The sequence below is a fragment of the Anas platyrhynchos genome, chromosome 1 (assembly GCF_047663525.1).
Source record: "Anas platyrhynchos isolate ZD024472 breed Pekin duck chromosome 1, IASCAAS_PekinDuck_T2T, whole genome shotgun sequence".
In the NCBI taxonomy this organism is placed as follows: domain Eukaryota; kingdom Metazoa; phylum Chordata; class Aves; order Anseriformes; family Anatidae; genus Anas; species Anas platyrhynchos.
Genome location: NC_092587.1, coordinates 196,735,151 through 196,760,016, shown reverse-complemented (window position 1 = coordinate 196,760,016; position 24,866 = coordinate 196,735,151). Strand labels below are relative to the sequence as shown.

At 41.1% G+C, this 24,866-nt stretch overlaps 1 protein-coding gene across 12 annotated transcripts in view; it reads left to right on the top strand.

The window, feature by feature from the left end:
• FAT3 (FAT atypical cadherin 3) overlaps nt 1-21,941 on the top strand; it is a 419,198-nt gene extending 397,257 nt beyond the window's left edge. For 5 of the 12 annotated variants that reach the window (XM_072032783.1, XM_072032785.1, XM_038176713.2 and 2 more), the window contains 6 exons: nt 5,263-5,416; nt 6,119-6,774; nt 8,303-8,416; nt 12,229-12,288; nt 14,675-14,710; nt 15,355-21,941. In XM_072032783.1, coding sequence (XP_071888884.1) covers nt 5,263-5,416; nt 6,119-6,774; nt 8,303-8,416; nt 12,229-12,288; nt 14,675-14,710; nt 15,355-15,974 — 1,640 coding nt within the window. In that variant the 3' untranslated portion in view covers nt 15,975-21,941. Of the gene's footprint in view, nt 1-5,262; nt 5,417-6,118; nt 6,775-8,302; nt 8,417-12,228; nt 12,289-14,214; nt 14,291-14,674; nt 14,711-15,354 lie in introns of all 12 variants that reach the window. The other 7 variants (XM_072032792.1, XM_072032787.1, XM_072032793.1 and 4 more) reach the window with 7 other exon arrangements.
• The last annotated feature ends 2,925 nt before the right edge of the window (nt 21,942-24,866 follow it).

Genomic DNA, 24,866 nt, shown 5'->3' with positions numbered 1-24,866 from the left:
GGTCTTAAAATGGGAAATGTCACACAACCTTAATAATAGAGTGGCATTACTAGTTCTGCCAATAGTAAGTGTATGTTTATCTGCTTGAATAACAACATGAGCAATCACAGCAATAGAAAGCTTTACTGTAATCAAATCTGAATACTGCGCCAAGCTTTCCAACCACAGAGAAAACCTCGTACTTGTAAAGCCTGCAATTAGAAGTATAGTTACTTCCTTTTAATGTGATCAGTCCTATATACATCTGGCTTTGATTGAAGTAAATGGCTTATATGAGTAGGCAATTTTATTTGAATAGGAAGCATTTGAGCAAAAATATCAAGGAAGTCAAGGACTGTGGGCAGAGTGTAAGGACAGAAAGTCAGTGCTTTTTTTTTTTTTTTTCCTTGTTTTTTCTTCCTTCATTTTATTTATTTATGAACAGAGTTAAAATCCAATGGGAGGAAAAATGCGGCATGGTACCTAGGTGGTGATTTTAATACATTTTAAAGCAAGTTGGCAACATCAACCACATGGGTGTTTTTGAGGTCTAGATAGTTGGTAATAATGACATCGGGGAAAATGTGTGGATTACTGCCTTAGCTGTGAATTCACCAGCTCTCTATTCTGGGTGTCTCTTTCACACAAACACAAACAAACCAAAATGCTGTGACATGAGTTAGTACCAAATGTGCATCAGTTCATTTTTAAAGTTTTTTACATATTCTTGATTATTTCAATCTTATTTATAGCTATGCTTTTAGACATCTGGATTTAGATTCACAGTTTCAAAGCAAATACACACTAATCCTGTCATAGAAAACACCAGTTCAACATAGGCTGAGGCTCATTTCCCTACCAAGTTGTAACATAAAGCAATGATCATCTCTTTGAAGACAGTTAAGTTTAATCTGAAGTGGCAGGAATATGTATGGCTGAAGAATACACGGTTCTTGAAGCTGGCCAGGTATATCTCTAAACACACCAAAACATAAATGTTGTGAAAGATGTTTTTCACCTTCAGCTTTCCCATCAGTTAACTTACCACAAGACACTATGTAAGCAGGGCCAAGGGCAGGCCTGTTTCTTGACATTGAGTTTGTCAGGTCTAGCAGCACAGCAGGAGAAGAAACTACATGGGGAGATCAAATGCAAAAGCGAATGCACATAGCAAATAAAAGCCAGCTCCTCTTGCATGTGATAGATAGAAAGAGAAGCATACACATGTTCAAAAAAAGAATTGGCAGCAGTTAGGAGCGTCCTCTTCAATAAAGCCAAGTAAACCTGAGGATAGACAGACATTCAGATGCTCAGGCTGGGAATTCTACCAACAGAGATGTTCACTGCATAACAGCATCCCATCTGCTGATGGCACGGTGCCTGCCTTTTGCCACTGTCGCTGCTTACCAAGTGCCAAGCAAACATAGGTATAGACAGGAAGCCTGTGTGGTGTCCTCACGTTCAGCTTGTTGCTCTTCAGTAAAGTCTGAGCTGAAAAAGCCCTTTTTTTCTTGACTCTTTATATGACTGAAGAGGGACATACCAAGAAGTCAAGAAGAGAAGCTGCTGGAGTCAGAGGATGTGACACAGCTACCTGAGGAGGGATAGAGGAGGACACACTCAGATTAGTGAATGAGCATGAGAGAAACCTAATAAAAGAACTGGAATGCCCAAAACTACGTGTAGGCAGTAGAGGGGTATGTCTGTGTAAGTGTTGGGCAATAGTATTGTTCATTGCTTGTGGTTCCTTATAGGTCAGCTGTTGGTACAGGCTGTTGTGGCACATGATGGGGGCATTGCTCCCACCCTAGCACATGTGCTTGTCAGAGCTTTCTGTCTTCCTCTGCTGGTTCCCTCTGAAGCCATGCAATGGTGTCAGCACGAGATTTGCTGCCTTGGAGAATGCGTATCAACATTCTTCAGCATCAGTATGCAAAATGAAATATTCATATTTCTTGGAGGGAACCCAGATGGACTGTATGATCTTAAATGTTGATGAATTTCCAAGATCTGCAGTGCCTTCATTGTGAACAGGAGCAAGCCCAAGATTTCTTGAAAGAGTAATGTTCTTTTTGGACTGAGAGGACAGGGGCACTTGGCCTTTTCTTCAGCTGTGTTGTCCTTGGACACGGGAAGTTTGCTTATTATTCTTGCATTAAACAGATGAGAAGAAATACATGATACATTGCCTGGATATTAAAATAAAAATGTAATAAAAATTCTTCGTTAGACCTAGGATGCAGTCCTGACCAAAAAGGTTTTATTTAGGATTGCACTTTGTCCATGGCCATGTGGCCACAATGTGCAGCACCAGGCAAAATTACAGCCTCTGCCGAGAGGTTTGGAAACGCATAAAAGGTCTGGCAAGTCTGCTGGCCAAGTCAACCCATGCTGTGAACTGAGCCATCGTATTGGCTCTTCGCTTCCCTACTCCATGGATTTGGACATATGCTTTGCTGTGCTGGAGCCCTCCCGGATGAATGCCTCGCAGCTCTGAGTGTGTGTGTGTCATGGGAAAGTTTGATGTCTTTTGCCAGTGGCTCAGCGTTGGCAGGTGTATGGCAGCACTTCTAAAAGGAAGAAAAGTCAGTGATAAATATTGTAATTTAACACTGCCTTGTTTTATTGCCTTTTTATTCCTAGCTTTGTTGCCTTTTTATTACTAACTTTGATCCCTAGACTTAGAATGCATGCCGAATACTTCAGCCTTCAAATATCTGACTGCTTTGCACCATCATTAAATCAACTTCAGTCAAGAATGTTGACTTTCGTAAGCAGACTATTCATTTCAGTTTTGCTCATACATCACCCAGTAGAGCTCTGACCCATCTGGTGCATTCACTTTTATCTCCTCTTGATACCAAATGCTAACTGAAATTAGTGCATCTCTATTATAAACAATAGGCAATGATAATAATAAGTCCATCTTCCTTTTATACTTATTGGAAAAAGGATTTTTTCAATAAAAAAAAAAAAGGAATCAAATTCTCAGGTTGTCTGCAATGAATAAATGTAACAGAATGTGTTAGAGGATGACAACCCAGAACTTAAGTGCAGCTGAAACAAATAGAAGAGGTGTTAAGAATGATTTGAAGGCTTTGTCTTCCTGCTGACTGCCAACTAGCAACATGGGTGCAGAAAGCTGTTTTTTAAAGTCACTTTAAAGTTATATCATTTTAAAATGTCAGTTAACAAATAAAAGAACAGATCTATTCTGCTATTACATAAGGCAACAAACACTGAACATTTTCATTTCACTTAAACTCACTGAGACCATAAAAGTATACAAAACATTACTGTAAATTTTTGAACCATAGATGTCACTGTTCAGTCATAAAAAGTAGCACTGAAACAGCCTTACTTATTCATGTTATGATTTCTACCTCAGGCATTTCTAGATCAGGTATTTTACCAGCTAATAATGAACCTTTTGTAAGAATGGCATCAAAATGTGATGCCTGCTGCAGTCACAATTTTGTAATTCTTCAATCCCAGCTCTCTACGGGTCCAGAAAGCTGTTGGCATTGTCTGAGTGAGATGTGTATAAGACACCAAAAATAATCCTATCTTTCTTGTGCTGTCCAAAACACGACTTCTAGGAATCCTTAAAGTGGAATTGTTTCTTTTCTTAATTCTGCAACTTTAAAAAAACAGCAGTGCTTCTATTTCCTTTTTTTTTTTTTTTTTTTTTTTTGAGCATGACGATGAAACAGCACTGTATTTGAGTATCTACTTCATATAACTTCAGTTAGATGGGATTGGACTCTTGACTGAATAAGCCAGTAAATCTGGTTCCAAGTTTGTTCTCTAAAGCTGTCCTCATGAAAAAATTCAATTAGAGTAACTGAGCAGGGTGAATTGAACTGGATAGGACATAAAAGACGTGTGGGTCCTAATTCAGAATTACTTTTGCCTCATACCACCACTGGGCTTCTCTGTACTGTTGATGTGAAATTCTCTTCCTTGTAACTGTGCCAGAAACTCCTGCCTTGTTTACTAGAACTAGGAGAATGCATATATATATATATATATACACACATACACATATATATGCATATATATATATATTTCAAATGTGTAGATATAGGAATTTAAAAAAAAAAAAAGTTTTAAAAAAAAGTTTTGTGACACAGTATTTCAGGTATACCAGCTTTATCTCCTGTAATTTTGACATTGAATTGAGCTGCATTGAACCGTTTCAGCTCTAGGTTCAACAGTATTAATGGCAGGAAGATTCCCTGTTACAGGTGCTTAATACACCATTTTCAGTTGCTTTGGTTTGAGAATCCCATAACTGAAGCTTGAAACTTGCCTACGCATTGGTTTGGGACACTTAGATTTTGAAAGTAGCTGTTCCTTGCTCTTTTCAAGTGAAGAAGCACTCAGATATCAATATCCAGTTCACAACATAAAGATATGCGTTGTCTCACTGGATTTCTTTATGATCTTAAATAAGGTTCTTATCAATGTCATTGTGCCATATGAAGTCACAAGGGAAAAAAAAAAAAAAAAAGATTGACATTTGGTACTTGGGGGTTGAACTGATGGTTTCAGGAACTGTTTCTGAGTGATGTTGCTCTCTGCAAGAAGTGTGGAAGAAAGACTTTGATCCTCTGTAGAGTCCCCCTCCACTTGAGTGGTGCTACACATGATTTACTGCAGCTAGCGATTAATCAGTCTCTTAACAGCACACATGGCACCTAATCAGCTCTGATTAGAGGTGGTGTTGCCCAGTTCAGCCGGTGCTATGAAGTTTATAGTTCATGCCTGCGTGATGCACCTTATGAAAGCATCGTGTCACTATCAAGTGTTTTATTATTTCAGTCACATCCCTGCTGTGTTGTCCTTGTAAAAGGCAGATGTAGAAGAGCTCTCAGCTCATGTGTTTGGTCTTTGATGGAGCCCCAACAGAAGTGTTGGCTGCTAGTATTGAAAAATATGGTCTTTTGTTTCAAAAAAAGTGGGAGATATATCGCTTATCCAGAATATTTACCACAACCAAGGTTGTACACAGAGGACATTTATTCTTACCTGAATGATGTTCAGAATAGTTTGAGTTGCACTGATTTTTTTGGTCCCTATTTGTAGAAATAAGCTCCAATTGCTCAGACATCTGAGATAAGCAAATGCTCTACTGAAATTAGTGTGGACCATGGAGATGTACCAGAATGTCTATAAACATCCTCTTTCTCCCCCAGGACAATAGCCAAATGGATTCCCTTGCTTTTAGATAGATACAGCAGTGGGCTTCTGATGTATTTCTTTGTGTCCCTCATCTCCCAGGCTACCAGTGCAATTGCCTCTCCCAGTTTACTGGAAGAAATTGTGAATCAGAGATCACAGCCTGCTTCCCAAATCCCTGCCGGAATGGAGGCTCATGCGATCCCATTGGCAATGCTTTCATCTGCAACTGCAAGAATGGCCTGACTGGAGTAACGTAAGTAAACTTTCCCAGGTGGGAAACGGGAGCATCTCAGTTCACTGATGGGATTTATTTTCTGATTAGCCATTTTGTACTCAACTAAGGGACATGGTTTAGTGATGGGACTCAGTAGGTCGGGTTGATGGTTGGACTTGATAATCTTGAAGGTTTTTTCTAACCTATATGATTCTTTGATTCCCTCGCAAAAAGAACAACCCCAAAGTTAGTGCTTATATCAAGTGCAAGCTAAAGAGAGATGAGAAATCCATGAGATTTCTGAACTTGGCTCCAAAGTTTTGTTTCAGGCTATGATCTTCAAATGGTTTTCACTGATATGGACACCTAACTGTTAGAGGCTTTTTGAGAATCCATTAAAGTCTGTGGAAGCTGATATGTATTTTTTTTTTTAATGGATCAAATTCAGTCACCTTAGACCTAGCATAAAAGCCTAATTTATTGCATTCATTTTTTAAATTCAAGCCTTGATCAAATATATATACTTGCTGTAGAAACAAAAAATCCTCTGACCTACTTCCTGCCTTTTACTCATTTTCTTTGTCTGTTTGGACTTAATATGATAATAATATGATAATTTGCCAAGCACCAGCAAGTTGTTCACTGTAGTTGTACCACTTTGAGAAGATAAGTCACCACTTATAAGATGGCCTGTTTGCTAAATGTTCCCCAAACTCTATGTTCTCCTTTTCTTCTTTTAAGGTGTGAAGAAGACATCAATGAGTGTGAAAGGGAAGAATGTGAAAATGGTGGCTCCTGTGTCAACATATTTGGTTCGTTTCTGTGTAACTGCACGCCTGGTTATGTGGGACAATACTGTGGTCTTCGCCCTGTGGTGGTTCCCAATATACAAGCTGGGCATTCATACGTCGGCAAGGAGGAGCTGATAGGAATAGCTGTGGTCCTGTTTGTCATATTTGTGTTGATCGTCCTCTTTATCATTTTTCGCAAGAAAGTGTTCAGGAAGAACTACTCCCGCAATAACATCACGCTTGTACAGGATCCAGCCACTGCCGCCCTGCTCAACAAGAGCAACGGCATCCAGTTCAAGAACATCAGGAACAGCGGCGACAGCAGGAACATCTACCAAGAGGTTGGGCCTCCACAGGTGCCTGTGAGGCCAATGGCCTATACCCCGTGCTTCCAGAGTGACTCGCGGAATAACCTGGACAAGATAGTGGATGGGCTTGGCGTGGAGCACCAGGAGATGACAACGTTTCATCCCGAGTCCCCTCGAATCCTGACAGCCAGGCGGGGTGTTGTGGTGTGCAGTGTGGCTCCCAACCTGCCCGCCGTGTCTCCCTGTCGCTCCGACTGTGACTCCATCAGGAAGAGCACGTGGGATGCTGGGACAGAAAGTAAGTAGCACTGCATGGTGTCCTCATTCTTCCCCACCATAGCTAGGGGTCTTTCTCAGGGTGCAGCTGGTAGAGCAGCACAGTTACACTTAATGCTCTATCCTGAAGGCTAACAAACTTCAAATTGTTATATTTCTCAAAGAAGGGATTTGATTTATTTGAGAGATGTTTGCCTTAGCAGAGCACAGGGTTTCTTTTCTTAGCCATGCTTCCTCTTTTTAATATTTCCTAATGAGTGTTCAACCCTGTTGCGACACAACTTTGATCAAAATTGTCAACTAAAACTCCATGATCTAGGATTTTTTTTTTGCCTTATTGTTTTAGGGAATAAGAACAGACATCAGAGAGAGGAACCTAGCACTGCCTCATATCCAACCTGCACATTTTCATCTAAGGCAGCACATTGGCCAAGGTCTTCTAGTGAAAGAATAGAGCATTTTTCATTCCTTCAGGCTGTATTTCACAGTTGTGTTGTGGTTGACCTTTTTAGCCATTAAATATAGTTCTGCCGATTGAAAGTATCAGCACGTAAGCCTCCATACGTGCTCTGTTCTGTATTCTCTTGGGTGCTCTTGCCACTGACGCTTCTGGTATCTGCATGAATTTCTGCACAGCATGATGCCACACCGTGGGGATGGACCTCAGCTGTCAATGAGCTGAATCAGTGCAGCTTCATTACTGCAGCACTCACTCCATCCACTATATACCCTGCTTCTCAGCAGGAGTAAATCAGCTGTTACTATATGCAGGTGCCCCATGCTGGGTAGAAATATCTACAGATAGCAGGTGGAGAGCTGTACTTACCTGGATTGACTGTTTGCAGCACCTGAGTGTGTTCATTCATAATTAACTAACACATCTGTCTCTCAGTGCTTACTGTGAATGATGTGTTTTCCTTGTTATCACTCATAGAATGTGTATTTGAATGTCTGTTTGTAATTACATGTGAACTTATACCACAGGCTGCAGTTACATTTCTGAACTGTAGAAGAGCTGTCAAGACTAAATGTCTGTGATGAAAAACAATTTAAATTGTAGCATAATCTACTCTACATTTATGGTGGATCCAAGGGCCACTGATGTAAATAAAAAGATGCCCAATAACTTTTCTGAGCTTTGAGTGAGCCTATAAAAAGGCTCTCAAGTTAGAAAATGGACAGTAAAGATAAATGCAACTGTAATCTCTTGTATAAGATGTTTATACCACATTTTTAAAGTCATCATTTTCTTTGCCACTGAGACTACGTGGTATCAAAAGCATCTGAATACAGATGTTTATTCCTAAATTATGATGGTGTTAGCTACTCGAGAGCCTGTTTGGGCTTCAAACCCTTCAGAAATCTGGGTATTGTCATCAACTGCCTTCGTGACCAATGGGTCAATTCCTCTGTCTGGAGGGAATAATTTTATTCTGACAAAAATAATAGAAGACTACCTATGGGCAGCATTTAGATGGTTCCGTGGTATAAATAGACAAATGCTCATACATATAGAGTACCATTGTGCTTTGTTTTTGCTGTCAATGAAGGTAAAGGGGTTGATGACGCTGAAGAAGTGACCTGTTTTGCAGGAAGTAATAAAGGCAGCAACTCTGAAGTACAGTCCCTCAGCTCTTTCCAGTCTGATTCGGGTGATGACAATGGTAAGAAATGATTTTCTCTTTATTATGCTGGGGACAAAGGCATTTAACTCTCTTTCTAACATTATTAAAAACAATTAGATGACATCTGGAAAACCCTTTAATGATGCTGGAAGTCAGAAAGCCCTGGAATCAAACCCTCAGTTTGTGGCCATTTTTTAAATTACAGGAATGTAATTAAAATCTTGATTCTTGGAGCTCTTGCCTCAGTACCAAGCTTTACAGTAAATCAGAGTTATGATAGAGCAGACTCATGTTGCCAAGATAGAAGTTGACTAATAGGTAGCAAGTTAAACTGTAGATTTTCCATCATTTTTTCTCTTGAAAGAGGATGACTTTCATGTTTCGTGAGTCAAATGAAAGGGAATTTCTCTGCAGTTTGCCAGGTCTCATTCACAGTCCCAACAAAACTCTGCTGGTGCTCAGCATGCAACAATGAGTGGATGGGACTGTCCCTGGTGGCTTGGCCTCTCCCTGGCAATCACAGTTCAGCTAACAATAGAGCGCTATTAAATCCTTGCTCAGTGCATACTAGTTGCCCCTCTCATGTCCTACATCATTATCTCTGTGGGTGACGTGGGCAGAGCCATACGCAGCCAGAAAGCAGTGTGCAAAGTCAGACCAAACCTTTGTTCTGAAGTCCCATGCATGTTGAGCAGTGGTGCTGAGAAAAGCCGTGATGTTTCTGCCAGGGAGGGATGATGGATGTCAGGGAAGCCTCATGCAGATACACAGAAAAAGATTAGCACAAAGACATTGCACTTAGATTCCTCAGATGCCAGTTAATGAACTGTCAGGAGACTCAGTTCCTCAGTCAAGTCACGCAGCTCTTCCCTAGGTACTCCTGAATGTTGGAAAAAGCACTTAAAGTGAAGGGCACTTGCAGTTCCTTTTGGTTCAGCTGTGACTGAAGCATCATGAATATTTTTGTTAACCTTCTCAGCACTTTCCTGTGCCTCCTCCCCCCCAAAAAAAAAGCTTTTGTAATATTGTTTCTATAATAATTATACATGTATTCATTTATTGTACATGGCTACTTCTTTATATCCCCCAAATTCTAATAAGGCTTTTCAAGCATCTTATCCTGCCCCCATTTCAGGCAGTGGCACGGTACTGAAATTGAATTGGGCCTTCTGTGCCCACTCATTTTTCCTGAAACCTACAATGAAAATATGGCCTTTAAAGGTAACAATTCAAGTTCAAGGTCTAAACAAATCAATAACTTCAGAGAGAATGAAGAAAGTAACTTAAATCATCTGAGTCATTTTTCAGAGGTCAGTGCAAGACTGCACGCTCTGGCTTTCTTTCAATGTCAGGTTGGTTTTGCAGTGGAAGAACCTAAAATACAAATACAGGCATAAGTAAGCATATTCACACTCACATAGTTGTACATAGGGGATAATGGATATCCCTCTTGAAACCATAAATTCTTCCCCCATCTGTCATTTTAATTCTTTCTGCTTCACAGCCCTGCAAAGGTTAAAAGGTTGTCATTGAAACAGCAATGGGTACAATTCAGCATTCTGGGGAGGCAGGAGAGGCCAGGCTTCCTCCTCCAAAGCTGAGGTCCATGTGGCTAGACAGGGAGGACAGGCTTTTGTTTTGCTGTTGTACAAATGTGCCAACACTCTCTTGTGAAACTGGTGATTCGTTTCTGACTGAGGAAGCCTGTTTTTCACCAGAGAAGCATTGGGATGCATCTTGCTGAAGGTGTGACCAGCCCTATGTTGTTCAGTTACTGTCAGGTGCAGGCAACCTCCACTCACCCTCTCCATGTTGCTTGGAGCCTTGTCTTCAGATTTGCATTACTAGGTTGAACAGTTGGTTTTTTTCACCCTGAAAACATTTTGAGTGTGATATTGAGCCCAAGTGTACTCTCATATCTACCTCATTTAAATTTCTCAGCTCCCCTAGTCTTGCAGAGAGTACTTAATGGTATTCCCTGTGATCAAAAAACAATTTTTGTTAATGGTCACACAAAAAAATAGTTGCCTGGTCTCAGCAATAATGTTTTGAAAACTCACTTCAAAAGCAAGTTGCAGGTTTCCATAATAAGCAATTTGAAAACAGGAGGATGTGGCAAAAGTGGACTTTTAGGTTACCATTATTGCTGTTGAATTGCTGGTTGTGCTGAACAGTCCAAGGAACTGCTATTGATGATGCCAGTTTTCCACCCTTGGAAGTGCTGGATTTGGATATTCTCTTACACTGGACTGCCTGGGGTGGAAGTTTCCCTCCCTTCTCTGCTCAGCTCTCACCAGAGCCATCCTTTATCTGCCACAAAGACTCTTGTGATGGGCCTGATTTTTGACCTCCTGTTTTTACTCTCAGTTGTCCATGGCTCCCAGATCCCTGGCAGAAGCACCACTTTTCCTTCTCATATTACCCACTCCCATTTGGCTGACATTCCCAGTAGTGGACTTTCTTCTTGGTGGAGTTCTTTTTCTTTCCACTCCTTCCTTGCTTTGTCTCACTCACATCAGCAATATGTGGGGAAGTCAGGACTAGGATGGGGCTGCAACTTTACTGCCAAAGCAGTGGTTCCCCCTAGCTCTGACAAGGCTCCTCATGCATCTTTTGGCTGCTGCCCACCTCTTTTTCCAGCCACACAACAGCTAATTACATTGTGCCACCTACTTTTCCATAATGTTTATTTGCATTAGCCAATACAAGCCTCCCTTGCTTACACAATTACCAGTGCCACTGATGTCATAAACACTCAACAGAGACATAGAACATGGTTTCTTTGGTTTATCAAGACTCTTTTTGCCAAGCACTCACAAGGACTGAGGAAATTGGATGAGATCCTTGATCCCATGCTCAAAATTTAACACAGTCCCCTCAATGTTCATCATGAAGTTGAAAGCTGCAATTGCTTTCACCATGCTTCTTGTGACCTCTAAGTCTATCAGCTGTGTGAAACAGCAATGTATTTCTTGCCCAACATTTTGAGTCCTCTTCTTAGCCTGTTCCAAAGCAATCAGTTTTCTTTTAGCTAAAAACATCAGAAAACCCAGTACCTACTGAAAGTAATGGGAGTCCCCTCTTGTTTCACTGGGTTTTATCTCAGGTAGTCAAAGACAATGTTGTTAGTTTATCCAAAATTCAGACCAGCTAGGAGATCACACACTGTTCCTCTCTGTGTTAAAACATTGTGTGGCATATATTAATTATTTCAAGGAAAAAGTATATTTTGATTAAATAGTTGCTGAGAACACACAAGGCATTTATGAAAATATTCTGTCAAGCAAAGACCTGAATTTGAACCAAACCTACTTGACTGTGTCCTTCTAATTATGGGAGTACTGCTTTATGTCCCAGAGGTATTGCATTGCATGGCTCAAACCGTAAATAAGTAAAACATTCTCTTAGGAAATAGATTAAGCTTAGCACTGTTTCAGATGGTGCGTTGGTCTAAAAGATAATGATCCCTTGGAGCACATGGCATGGTCTCTGGAGACCTTTAAGCAAGAATGAATTAGAAATTAGTGTCAGGTAGACAAGATACTGCTTTGTTTAATTGAATCAGCTGGCCAGTCTGCTTGAATTTATGAGGTGATACACATCATGCCATATGCCTTTTTGGAAATGCTGGTTTGGAATTTATCACCACTCTGAAAATGTATTGGATTATCTGAAATGAAATGTCCTGCAACCCACTGCATAAATCATGCATTGGTCGGCAGACTTTTTTTTTCTATGTCATTCTGTCTGTTTGAGAGAATTTATTGTGGTAACATATGACATGTGTTTTAAATACTAACCTGAAGCTGTCCTTCCCTTCCCTTTATTTTCTGCTTTCCCTCCCCTGCAAGCTTCCATAGTGACTGTCATACAGCTTGTCAACAATGTAGTTGACACTATAGAAAATGAAGGTATTTAATTTTTTTTCTTTCTTGTTATGCAACAATGCTTCTTGTTTTCATTGTGAAACACTCCAGCAGAACCTCACTAATCTACACTGACAAGCAGACCTGTGGTGGGGATTGGGATTTGCAAATCAGCATATTCACCAGCAAACCCAAGAACACCGGGGTGGTGTAACACAAGATATCTATGGGTAATTGGAGGTGGTAGAAAAGGTGTCAAGGCCATCATCATCTTCTGTTCAGTCAATGTTATTGCTTGCTTATTGCCATTGCCTTCAGAGAGAGTAGGATGAGGTTGACAGTGGAGCCAAGTCATTGAGATTGTCCCATCTACAGAGGATGCGAAACAGAAGAAGATGCAGGAAGGCTGTAAAGTATCCTGGCTGCAGTAAAGCTGGCTTATGCACTCCATTGGGACTATGTGGAGAGGAGCAAAGTGGTGGTGGGCGGGTAGCTGGATTCTCCCAGGTAATAGTGTCAAACAGATGCATAGACACAACTCCAGGTATGACACATAGCAAGCAGCCTGCCCACCACTGCCTTTCCCCTGGGGTTGCTCTGCCTACTGAACAGAGCTGAACATTCAGCTCTGCCATTGGCCCTTGGGGTAATCCCATCATACTACAAGTGGTTTCCCTAACTGTAAAACAAGAACATTACAATTTGCCTCTTTGATAAAGCATTGAGGAAATGTGATATACCAAAAATAAATATTAGTATTATTTATTTGTAGAGCACCTCTGCTATTCTTGGGAAAATGTCAACTCAGTATCAACTTGATTATCCACGAGTCCAAAATATAGTCCATAGTGTATTTTCTGAAGTATAATATTGCCATTCTTCTGGCTATTGTATAAAATGAACTAGACAAGGTTAACTCAAAAAGAAAGTCCCACTCAGAAAAATAAAATTTAAAAAAAAAAAAAAACACAAACTGAAATGAAACTGAAATGAAAGCACAGCCACTGTAATTGTCTTTGCATTCCTAAAGGAAAGCATAAGCAAACACAGTGGCTTTCTATCATGCTTTACAGGTCAGAAAAAGCCAACCTGGCAACAGTTTCAAGAGGCTGTCACTGAAAATGCTTTGCCCACTTCCCAGTTCCTTACATAAGGGTTACTAATCTTGAATGCCCAGCAGCAGAGCTGGTGGAAGCAGTGCATCATTAGTTGCACAGGGGCTGCGGGTGCATCACGGTGGGAGGACTGGGCTCCTGCCCCAGGGAGCTGCAGCAGGTGGTGTGAGTCAGCACATTAGTGAGGTTCTCCTGGATCCTGAAACCATGCAGCTCGGAGGGACCCGACGCATCTCGGGTGCAATGTCATTATACTGACTGAAAGACAGCAACATCCTCATCCAGCAGAGAGGAATGACGAAGGAGAAGAGTGGTTAGGGCCGGTTCAGACAGTGCTGCTAAAGCCCTAACCCTCCTCAGCCCAGGCTAATGCAGAGCAGGTAGAAAGCTGCTATCTGGCTAACGAGCTAACAAATATATCACTGTCACCACGCAGCATATGTGGTGATAAGCAAGGGCAAGAGTGGTGTTAATAGATGGAGGCCTGGAGAATAGCCTTCTCTGACCTCATCTGTGCCAGAGATTAAGGACTGTCATGCCATCAGGTGCTGCTCATCTGACCAGACCTCCTCCGGCAAGGCAGTCCAGAGACCTTGCCCAGTGACTTCTTGCATGAAGCCCAATAACATGTGGCTGAACAAGAGCATCCCATCTAGAAAACGCTGCAGCTTATTCCCCGCTCTTGTCACACAAAACCTCTTTCCTTGCTCTCTCCCCAGCCCCTGCACCCTCTCCATACTGGTATGCCTCCTTTCCCACCAGCTAGCATGGCAGTGCAGGTGGGAGGTGGGTACGGGGTTGCGGGGCATTGTAGCTGACAGCCCCATTAAATGGCTTTGTATTCTATTCTATTCAGGTTCTTATACCGTGCCCATCACCATGGTATCTGAGCCCAGGTGGGCCCAGATTTGTTTGAACCGGCCCTGAGAATGGTAGATTCTTATTTTTCTGTTTCAAAGTGAGAGAGAAATGTACTTTGCAATTATAAACCATAGAGATGGTGGATAGCCCTTTTTGTATTAAGAATTCCAGCTGTAATGTAATTCCATATCTGTTCAGTGAGGGTAGATAATTAAGATATGATAGAAAAGGAATATAATGCACATGACAATCATTTCTTTATGTATGTCTGCATTTGACTGGGCAAGCTTATCTTGTACATTAAAATAAAGAACAATTTAAAATCCTATTAAAATGACACCGAGCCAACTGTACTTTAGAAATATGCATGCAGAGTTTTGTATTTTCACGTGTAAGACTATGCTGGTAACACGCTCAAAGTTACCAGTTTTTACTTTTCACTTTGTATCTAACAGTGTCTGTTATGGATCAAGGACAGAACTACAACAGAGGTGATTTTTCTGAGACCCTTTCTGCCTGTTGGACTGTGCTGGGGTGGGAGGACACTGACTTGATCTGTTTGGTCTTGAACTGCTTCACATGTTCTTTTGTTTGAATTCTGTTGGGTTGCAAATGCTGCATGAGAATGGCCAGACACTTTTTTGTTATTTCAGGATCCAGTTCTCAGTCTCTTGGTTGATCAGATTGTTTGCTTGCACACTTCCTTTCTTGAAACAAAGTCATTGGAGGTGGAAGGGGAAATTAGATGTTGTATCATAAGCATGCTGACTTTATTTTTTTTTTCCAATTAACTGTGAAAAGCATTAATTCAGAGATCTTTGTCATTTTGATTTGTCAGCATCATAGTTTCTAATACAACCTAGTAACATCCTAAGATGTGAACACGGCCTTAGATTAGCCGTGTTTCGTTTCTCTGCTTGTTTGCATTAGCATCATCATGCTGTTTCGTCCTTCTCTCCTACTGCTCTGGTCAGAGCATGGCTGACCCGCGGCGATGGCCTGTGGCGCATGCTGTGATTTAAACGTGCTGTGAGGATCGAGAGTTTGCTCTTTAGCAAACTCCAGTGCATGCTCAACACCCCCCTTGCCATTAGTGTCCCCATCTTAACAGCTCTGGTTCTCTTCCCCACTGCAGCGTATCATTGGGATACCTCTGACTGGATGCCAAGCGCTCGTTTATCCGACATCGAAGAAGTGCCCAATTTTGAGACGGCAGATGGAGGCTCAGCTCACCACGGCAGCACCAGAGAGCTGGAAACAGATTACTACCTTGGTGGCTACGACATCGACAGCGACTACCCTCCCCCTCACGAAGAGGAGTTCATGAGCCAGGACCAGTTACCACCTCCTCTTCCAGAGGATTATCCAGACCAATATGAAACCCTTCCGCCCTCACAGCCAGTCTCAATGGCAAGTACGCTCAGCCCCGACTGCAGGCGACGGCCGCACTTCCACCCCAGCCAATACCTCCCTCCTCACCAGTTCCCCCATGAGACGGACACCGCAGGGGCTCAGACTGGGAACGAATTTAGTACTTTTGCTGTTGGCCCAAGCCAGAACACAGAAAACGTTAGTGCAGGTAAGATGCCCTTATCCTTGCACAACTCCCTAGATGCCTCCTCTTCTGACGTCTCAGCCAGCTGCGGCTTTGATGACTCCGAAGTAGCCATGAGTGACTATGAAAGCGTGGAGGAACTCAACCTAGAAAATGTTCACATTCCATTTGTGGAGACCCAGCATCAGACACAAGTGTAAAGGAATCTCCCTTCTTCTTCTTCCTCTTCTTCTTCTTCGTTTTTTATTTTTATTTTTTGTCATTTGGTCCAATTAATAGTATAAATATTGAGAAGAAATTTTGCTGAAGGTGTATCTATATATATTGGGCAATGCAAAAATACAGTATAACCCATTATTAACTTGTTCAGAAATGATACTGTATGTGCAGACGCGAAGAGACCAATTGTGTTAAGTATTACACATCACAAAATTGTTACAGACAATCTGGAGAGTATGTACCTTCTATTTATTACCAAGAGTAAAACTGAGCTTTTGAGGAAGGGGGAAACGATCTCACTGCTAAATAAATTCCTGCTCTCCCTCCCACCATTACCCAGGGTTGGGGTTTGTTGTTTTTTTTGGTATTGTATTATTAAAAGTGTTACAGTGTTATGATCTCCCTACAGTATTAAAGAACGGGTATGGATCATTCCAAGATGCAATATTGCATGAAATATTATGTCAGTGAAAGAGTGAAAGCAATTGATCGCTGAGGCTGCTATGTACAACATGTCAGATGGCTTAAAAAACAGCACTTACAAATTGATGTATCAAAGCCAAGCTACCAGTCATTCGTCCATAAATATTTATCTACACTTTTGTTTGTTACATAGCATTTCATTCTACTTTGTGTACATATACTGCAACATATATACAGCAACATATATACAGCCTATATATTTAAGTTGGCCCGCTTTGGTTGCCGTGTTTTAACACCTGATGTCAGATGCATGTGTACAACTTCACCCATGAGAACTTGTAGCAATGTCAGAGTCTGGTTCATTAGCAGCCCGGTTCTGCCTCAGACGCATACCTACAGCTTCTCTTGACTTCTGTATGCAGCGTCAACATGGATCTGAAAACAGCTAACAAACCTAGGTATCTGTGCAGCATGGCTGATTTTTCTGAAATTCCTTGCTTGGGCAATCACCTCTTTAACGGCAGTCATCATGCTACAATTATTGCAGTAAAATTAGTTGCAATTAAGTTGCATAAAATATTGCTATAATCTCAAATCGTTAGTTTAACATCATTTGGCAAATGTCCATCCTTAGAGTTTATGGGATGAGCTGTCGGCTGCTGTAAAGTGACTGAGTCGGTGGAACTGCACGGATGAGCCATGGCCAGAGATATGGTTTTAGATTTTCTGTTGGATCTGTGTGATTTCGTAGGATTTGAGGACTTCCAAAGGTTGTTTGCAGACATCAGAATATCATGGAATGAGGAAAACCATGGCATCTCTATGCTTTTATTCTTCCCTCAGTCTGACTGGAGTAAATGGCCTTTCACAGTGATTGGCCCGAGCAGCTAAGTGCAATATGGAAATACAACATTTTTGCTCAATGTATTAAAGCAGAATACATGTACCCATTGCTCAGTGCTATGAAAATGTTTCTACCACTTCATTTTACAGCATCTCTATACCTTATACAATGAATGTGAATCTGTAGTCTGCATTACTGCTGCGGTTTCATCCATTCCTGCCATGGCATAATTCAGTCATTTTGAAAAGCTATTGAATTCATGTCATTGTTACTAATAAGTAGATTCATTAACAGGTTTCCTATGCTGCTTTCCATATCCTGTCTCTTAGTCAAACATGTTAACTGAATAGGTTCATCAGTTGTATTCCAGGGCGTGTTCTTGACTGACTTGAGCTTCACCCAAAATTAAGTTGTTGTCCATTTCTTGACATACAAAAAGTGTTCGTTCACAGACTACCCCCAACAAGAAGAAATTATTAATAGAATATAACTGAAATAATTGCAGCTTGTAACACTTTTAATAAAACAGGATTTCTAAAATTCTCAGAGTAGGTACAATATGCAGCGATTCTTCATTAGAAAACATCTCATTTATACAGGTACATGAAAAAATGAGTGAACTTCTGGAAATAACATGTACTGCACATACAAGTATTATCATGTACTTGTCCACAAGTAGTTTCTGTCCATTGAATTTATGAATGTCACTTGGTCTTCTCGAAGTAAACATGCTTCTGTAATGGTGATATATTCTGAATGTGCTCACGGTACGTTTCAACTCCCTTTCCCTGCTATTCTCCCTGTGTTTTCAAGAAAAAAAGAATGATGGAAATTTGTATCGCGATTGCAAGGAACTGAGGGATTTGCCAATAAACCACAAAGTGGTTTGGCAAGCCTTGAGGCACAGACAGAGGATGATTTGCATTGTTCATGAAATCTGTGTTGCAGGAAATGAGATGCAAGGATTAGATTGATGTCTCTTCAAGATTAGGTACAACTGAGTTGGAAAAGCAAAGCTGCAAGCTTAGCTGTTCTGAAGCAATTTTAAAGCTGGTATGACTTTCTGAGAATGTGATAGTCTCTTAGCATCCAGTTGTAGTTTACATGGGGTTTGCTCCTACTCAGTTTTGGTGTGCGACATTTTTATCTATTATGCAATTACTTCTGTTTTAGTCCCCAGCTAGTTATGAAGTGTACTTGTCATCTTCTTTTCTTCAATGAAAAATCTTGAGTAAGACTCTGATATCAAAACTTTACTGGGACATATCAGAAGTGTCACAAGGGAGAACACCACAGGAGCCTAGCAATTGCCATACAGAAAAGATCAATGTTTCTTACCAAGCTTGTTGCCTCAGTAATATCTTGTTGATAGTGAATTTTACTAGTAAATATGCATAAATACAATGTATAGTACTTTTTTCTGTTTTAATGTTGTTGCCATTTCATTTCACTGAACGCCTACAAACTAAAGTGCTGTGGGGAAGGTGCCAAGGATCACCGTTCAGCCTTCTCTGTCCCACTCATTTCTATACCTCAATACCTCCTCCCCTCCAAAGCAAATGAGCCTAATCTAATTTTTCCATCTCAAACAAATGCCCCTCTGTGGATATTGGTACTGATGTGGTCTTTCTGGTTTTGTTCTGGCCCTTTTGCATAGTGATAAGAACCTGAATGCAGATCCCAAGGTGAAATACCTCTTAGGGAGTAAGATTTTCATATTAACATCCTCTGGTTAATCCAAACCATTTTCTTTTTCATTACTGCTCTACGTGGACAAGCCCTAATTTTCTAAGCTGGAAGATAAAAAACACATGCACAACCTGATGTAAGAATTAGTGTTTACATTGTTCCATCCAACATTTAATTCTTTTTCTGCCATATGGTTATTTTTATATCGCTGTTTCTGCCGTTGCCAGCTCCCTAGTTTTGTTACTCTTGTCATCTCTGCTGATCTGGTTGGCCTTGATCCTGCGTGTCCGTATTTCAGCTCACATTCCTGTAGATGGCTCCACTACACAGTGTTTTCTTTCAGGATCAGCTGTAAGAGGTTTCATAGACCTAAGTGCTTTGCACTATCAGTGGATTAAAACCCTTAGGATCAAGACAGTTTTTGCTTTTTGTAAGGAAGCAAACCAAGAAATAAGCAACTTTTTAAAATGCATATACATGCTCGTGTCAAAAATCACTGACTTTGCTGAGGGGTGTACGTGTGAGTAAAAGGATGCATGTTCTCTGTGTTTTGGTCCAAATGCCGTACACACTGAGAGCCTTTTGATAACTCTGGCAGTGGGAAGAGCCTTAAAGTGACTGACATCGTAATTTATGCTGCCAATACCACAATAAGTGGCCTTGTGCAAAAGGAAAAAAACAGGCTTATGTACTTAAATATGTTGATTACTTTGCCTTTGGGTTATAAACATCCTAAAAAGAAAATAAACAAAACAAACCGTAGACCCAAAGGTATTGCATGTGATTGCTATCCTGACCCAGTATCTTATAGCTGGGCACAGGGCCCAAGAAGACAGGAGGCACATCACCTCCCTCCTACAGGGCCAAATGGATAGCCCTGCTAGAAGACCACCATAAAGTTGGCTTTCTATTGCTGCTCCTATAGGAAACAGCGTAGGAGAGCAGCCAGGAAGATGGTGCAGCAGAGCTTCACTACAGTACTGCGATTTCCACACAGCCCAGAAATTTTCCTAAAGCTTGGTGACGTCCTTGATCCTGAATTATCCTGTGGGTTTCTTTAGCCTGTAGAGCAGCACAAGGCTGGAAGGAGACAAAGGCTTCTTGCTGCCTCTGTTTTCCTGACAGAAGAAAACTGTGTGCTCCAGCACGGGCTCTACCCCTCTGCATGTCCCACAGGCAAGTTAGATTTAGGTCCTTGGTATTTTTCTTCTCTTTTCTAAATTCTCTAGTATAGTCTGAAGTAGTGCTGGCCTTGATGTATTGGTGCCCTCTTCAGTGAGAAACTCAGCCTGGATACAGCATGGTGAGGCAATGCATGACACCAAAACACTGATTATTAGGGAGGCAGCAGCCTGTTGTCTCTGAGAGCCAGACAGGTGGTAATCTTCAAGAATATGACATGAAAATTGTTGCTGTTGGCTCAATTTAACATCCATTGTAAAGAAACATATGGGCAGGACAGGGAAAATGGTTAAAAATATGGCTTTACTCCTCATCAAGCTCCTGTTTGAAAAGCTAAAGGAATGCTATAGTGCATCCTCATAGCCACTAATAACTGCAGACACAGGAGAGTTGAAGGTGCCCTGGACCAGTTCTGCTACACTTCATTTGGAAAGGTTGCATGCTTAATAACGGAGAAAAAAAAAAAAAAAAAAAAAAAAAAAAAGGCAATTTAAAGCCAGTAGTGAAAGTACATTTATGCTTTGTTGGTATTTTTGGGGATCTATTAACTGAATAATAATGGATATTTCATAGGTTTCCAAAGAGAGAGCTACATCTTAAAGTTCATCCTCTGATCATTTACCATCATTTGCCATGCAGTAAAACTGTGCTTTTTGCATCTCTGTCCCTCTCAATACACTAAACTGCGAATAGAGCCTTAGAAATTTACAGTATTGCCCATTATCCATGGCCTTTAGCCTGTGTTTCATAAACTTGACATTTAACATCTCCATGACCAGAAGGAGCATTGTTAGTAAATCAGCTGCATCGTCACAGGGATGGGTGGATGGGGAGGAAATGAAATTAAATTCATTTCATTATGTAATAATGAAAAGCAATAACTACAAGTATGTCGTATTACACAAAGGCCATAAGTAATCTTTACCAGTGTTAAGAGTGCACTTGAACTGTATTGTGGAAAGAGATTGGAGCCCTCAGAACTGTAGCATTCTTCTGTCATAGGAGTACCTGAATCGCTGTTATTTAACAATGCAATGAGCCCATGCTGCCGCTTTTCAGGAAGTGACAAAGATGTTTAGGAATGAAAGCAGTTCTCTTTAAAGCACTGTATCAGAAAAGATTGTCTTGTAAATTTTACCTGTCGCAAGCAGGCTGGTTTGTAAAAGATGTATGTTTTGGTGTTTAAAAAGAAGTTTATAAAATAATGTATATAATGGTTTCAAATTACCAGGCTTTTGTAGATATTTGATGCCAATCAGGTCGCTTTAATTTTCTTTTTGTTTGTTCGTCTGTTTGTTTGGTATAAACCTAAAGGGTCATCGAAGTTGGTTTAAACTTTTAAGGTAACAGCAAAAAAAAAGTTTTAGATTTGAAAACTGGTACTTTTTAATCATTTCAAAATGTACTGTAACTTTTCTTTTGGTTCTTCTCTTTTTGTTTAACTTTTTCTGTTTTTAAGAAGATGTTTTTTATTGACTTTTTTTAAATGAATGTGTTTTGCACAAAAAAAAAAAACAACAACCCTAGAGATATGAGTTTTATGCCATTTCAAGTAGTTATTAAGAGATGTCATATCTCCAATGAAAACAGATTAAACCTTATGCAAAAGGGAAGGTTTATCACTTTGAGTGGGTATAGTCCCTCATCCGAAAACTAATTGTTCCTTCATAATTGCTGTTGGCAGTATTGTCTTGTGTTCTTTTGCTATAAAAACAAAACAAAACAAAAAAAGTGTACAGGTTTGTAACTGCCAAAATTTGCTAAAGTTGATGGTTAAAACAAGTTTTCCAAGTAAACAAAAAGAAAAGCCCAGCTGTGTTGATTATTTCTTGGTTTTTCTCCTACTTTCAAAGGAGGGAACAAGATAACACATCAGTTCTGCAAGGAATGTAGCATTTCATTACCTCACTGTGTGCAGTATTGCAGAAAATGCTACTTGCTTGGACTCTTCAAATTCATTTCATTATTACATGGCAATTCCTCCAAAGGGGCCCCTACTCACACTGCAGGATCCTTGCCAAGAGTTGCTTGGCTGGTGTGTGTACACTAATGTGGTTACCTAGTTAAAACCACAGTCTTAAACGATGCAAAAGTTGTCAACAAACCTTAAACAATGCAAAGGGTGTCAACACATCATGTAGCCATCTAGGCATTGAGCTCCATCAACTCAGCCATGTTCAGGTGCAATTCAGCTGTTCTGGGTTAGCTGCTTAGCAGGGGTACAAGGGATGGGTGCTCGGAGGTAGTGTGTAAAGCAGCAGCCCGCTCTGCAGAGCAGCAGAACAGATTTGCCTCCGGTGATGGGCTTCTCTGTCCTCCAGCATTGTGGCACCAGCAGCTGGGACAAATTCAGGTGGGAGGTTTCAGGTGTGTAAGCACTGGCCCAGACAGAGCCCTCATTGTGCTGGGCACAATACTCGGTCTGCTCAGGGGCTTCATTCTGGGATGAACTCCATCTACTCCTTGAACACATCTGATCTACTCCACAGCCCAGTGCAGAAAGAAATGTTCCCTCCAGGGCTCTTTGAGCGCCCTGCCATGAAGCAGTTAGGAGCACGCCTTGCACTACCAAGGAGGAGGGATGCTGCTTGCAGTGTGGTATCCTATTAAAATGTGAGACTCAGAGCAGTGTTTGAACTAAGCCCACTAGCCAAGGCACAAATACTATCCCTCTTCAACATTCTTGAAAAGAGGATTTAAACTGTGGAAAGGCAGAATACCAAGTCAGCATTAAAAGTCTCTCTTCCCCTAAGGATAACAAGATTTTTCCAAGAATGTTTCCTTTTTATATCACTGTTTGTATATTTCCTGCTTGTAGAAGAGCATTTCTGCTTTTCCACCTTTCCCAGCAGATATTGACTGATCCTCAGTGAAACACTCATGGCAGTGGAAGTAGTGCCAGAGGTCAGCGAAGCTCACTGGTATAGTGAGATGGAGCAGAGAAGCAGACAGGAAAGACTAGTTTGGAGAACATTCAGGACTGAACGACTTAAAATTCCTGCCTCAGTTTAATGTCCAGAGCTAGAGAACAACATCAGTATTTCTTTTAGGATGGAAAAGATGAGAACTGGGGTGGCAAAGAGGTCAAAGCTCATGCAAGTGTCCTGTCAAAAATTTCCACCACTGGTTGTCCGCTTAACTCACGCCAACAATGAACTATTTCTTCCTGCCATGTGTTGTAGTAACAGGTTGTGCAAACTTGCAGCACAACCAGGTGAACATAGTGGAAAACAGCTTCCCCCATTATCACAGACTGTGCTGCCAGAGAATAAAACATCACCCAGCAGCAGACATGGTGTCTAAACGTTAGGAGGTAAAATCTAATGGAAAAAAATGGAAAGCAGCGGGTGATGAAACCATGGCTCCGGTGATTTCAGTGGACCTGAGTTTTTATCAGAAGAATCTTCTTTATTTCCACAGAAATATCTGTAATGCAAAACAGCATGGAAAGCAGGGCTAGCATTCCCAGCCCGTTAGAAACAATCATGGGTTTCCACAGTTCTCTGGGGATCAGGGCATGAAGAGGAGATTGTCCTTCCTATCTTCAAACTTAATCTCAATTTTCAGATCAAAGGCTTTTCCCTGTTGGTAACATCCTTTCTGCTTCCCCTTCGCATGCTGCTTGCCCCCACTCTTACCACTCAATGGGGAAAAGTCAGTGCAATGACTTTGACTTTCTCTCGAGTTCAGAGAAAGCAATTCAGAAGCCCCCTGCCTCTTCAGCCAGCAATCGTGTTTCAGGGAAGAAAGCCTTTTCCAAAGGGCACACCAGCCTGCTGGAGGAAAGGGTCCTGGCTGTAGAAACATGCCCAGTTCATGCAAGAGGAGGCCAGGAAAATGTAATAGCAGGTTTTTTTTTCTTTTTTAGTTTAATTCTTTCAGGTGTATGTTCTCCCCAGAATACTTCTCTGCATCACACCTCACCTGCACTCCCACCAGAGCCGAAGGACAGCAGCAGGCACCTCCTGCAGGAGACGTGCTCTGGTGCAAGCCAAGGTAAATCCACTGAGCTCTGTGGACACAACTCAGCTGCTGTGATGTTGCCTAGGGAAGAGAAAAGGTACAAAGAAGCTGCACAGCAGCCAATTCCCACTGTCCCACTTGGCTGATGCTTGGCTTGCTCAGACATGTCATGAATTGCTCTCAAGGGAATAAATGCTGCTGTAAACTGGCCAAGCAGAGAAAGCAGTTGCCTGCCACGGCCTATTGATCAGTTACCTGGGAGTGGTTGCAGGGACACTTGTATGGACAATAACAAAGAGAACAAACTTTTTTTATTCAAGTCACTTTAAGTGATTTATTTTATTTAAAAAATACAGAAAATTAAATGCATTAATTAAACATAATGTCAAAAGGTGATCATATGAGAATTCAAGTAGCTTAAAAAGTAACTTAACTTTAATACAGACAAAGGTGACGTGCTGATTTTATTAAGTCCATTAGGTCACTCCTGTTGTTTTCAATGTGTCTGACTTCACTGGATCTCCCTGAGAATGGGACGTTTGCAACACAGCAGAGGCTACATCACTCTCTAAAGAGAAGCAGGAAGGATTTCTCCTGGAATTTTTTTTTTTCAGAAACTTAAATACCCTTGTTCAATGTAGGTGTGAATTGACAGGTTGCAAGGAGACCAAGTGCCTGCCATTCCCCATCCCACTTTGAGCAAAGCAAGGCTAACAGCTTCTGTGCATCTTTTGGTCAAAGATTAATACCCAGAGCACTAGGGCTTGCTCCC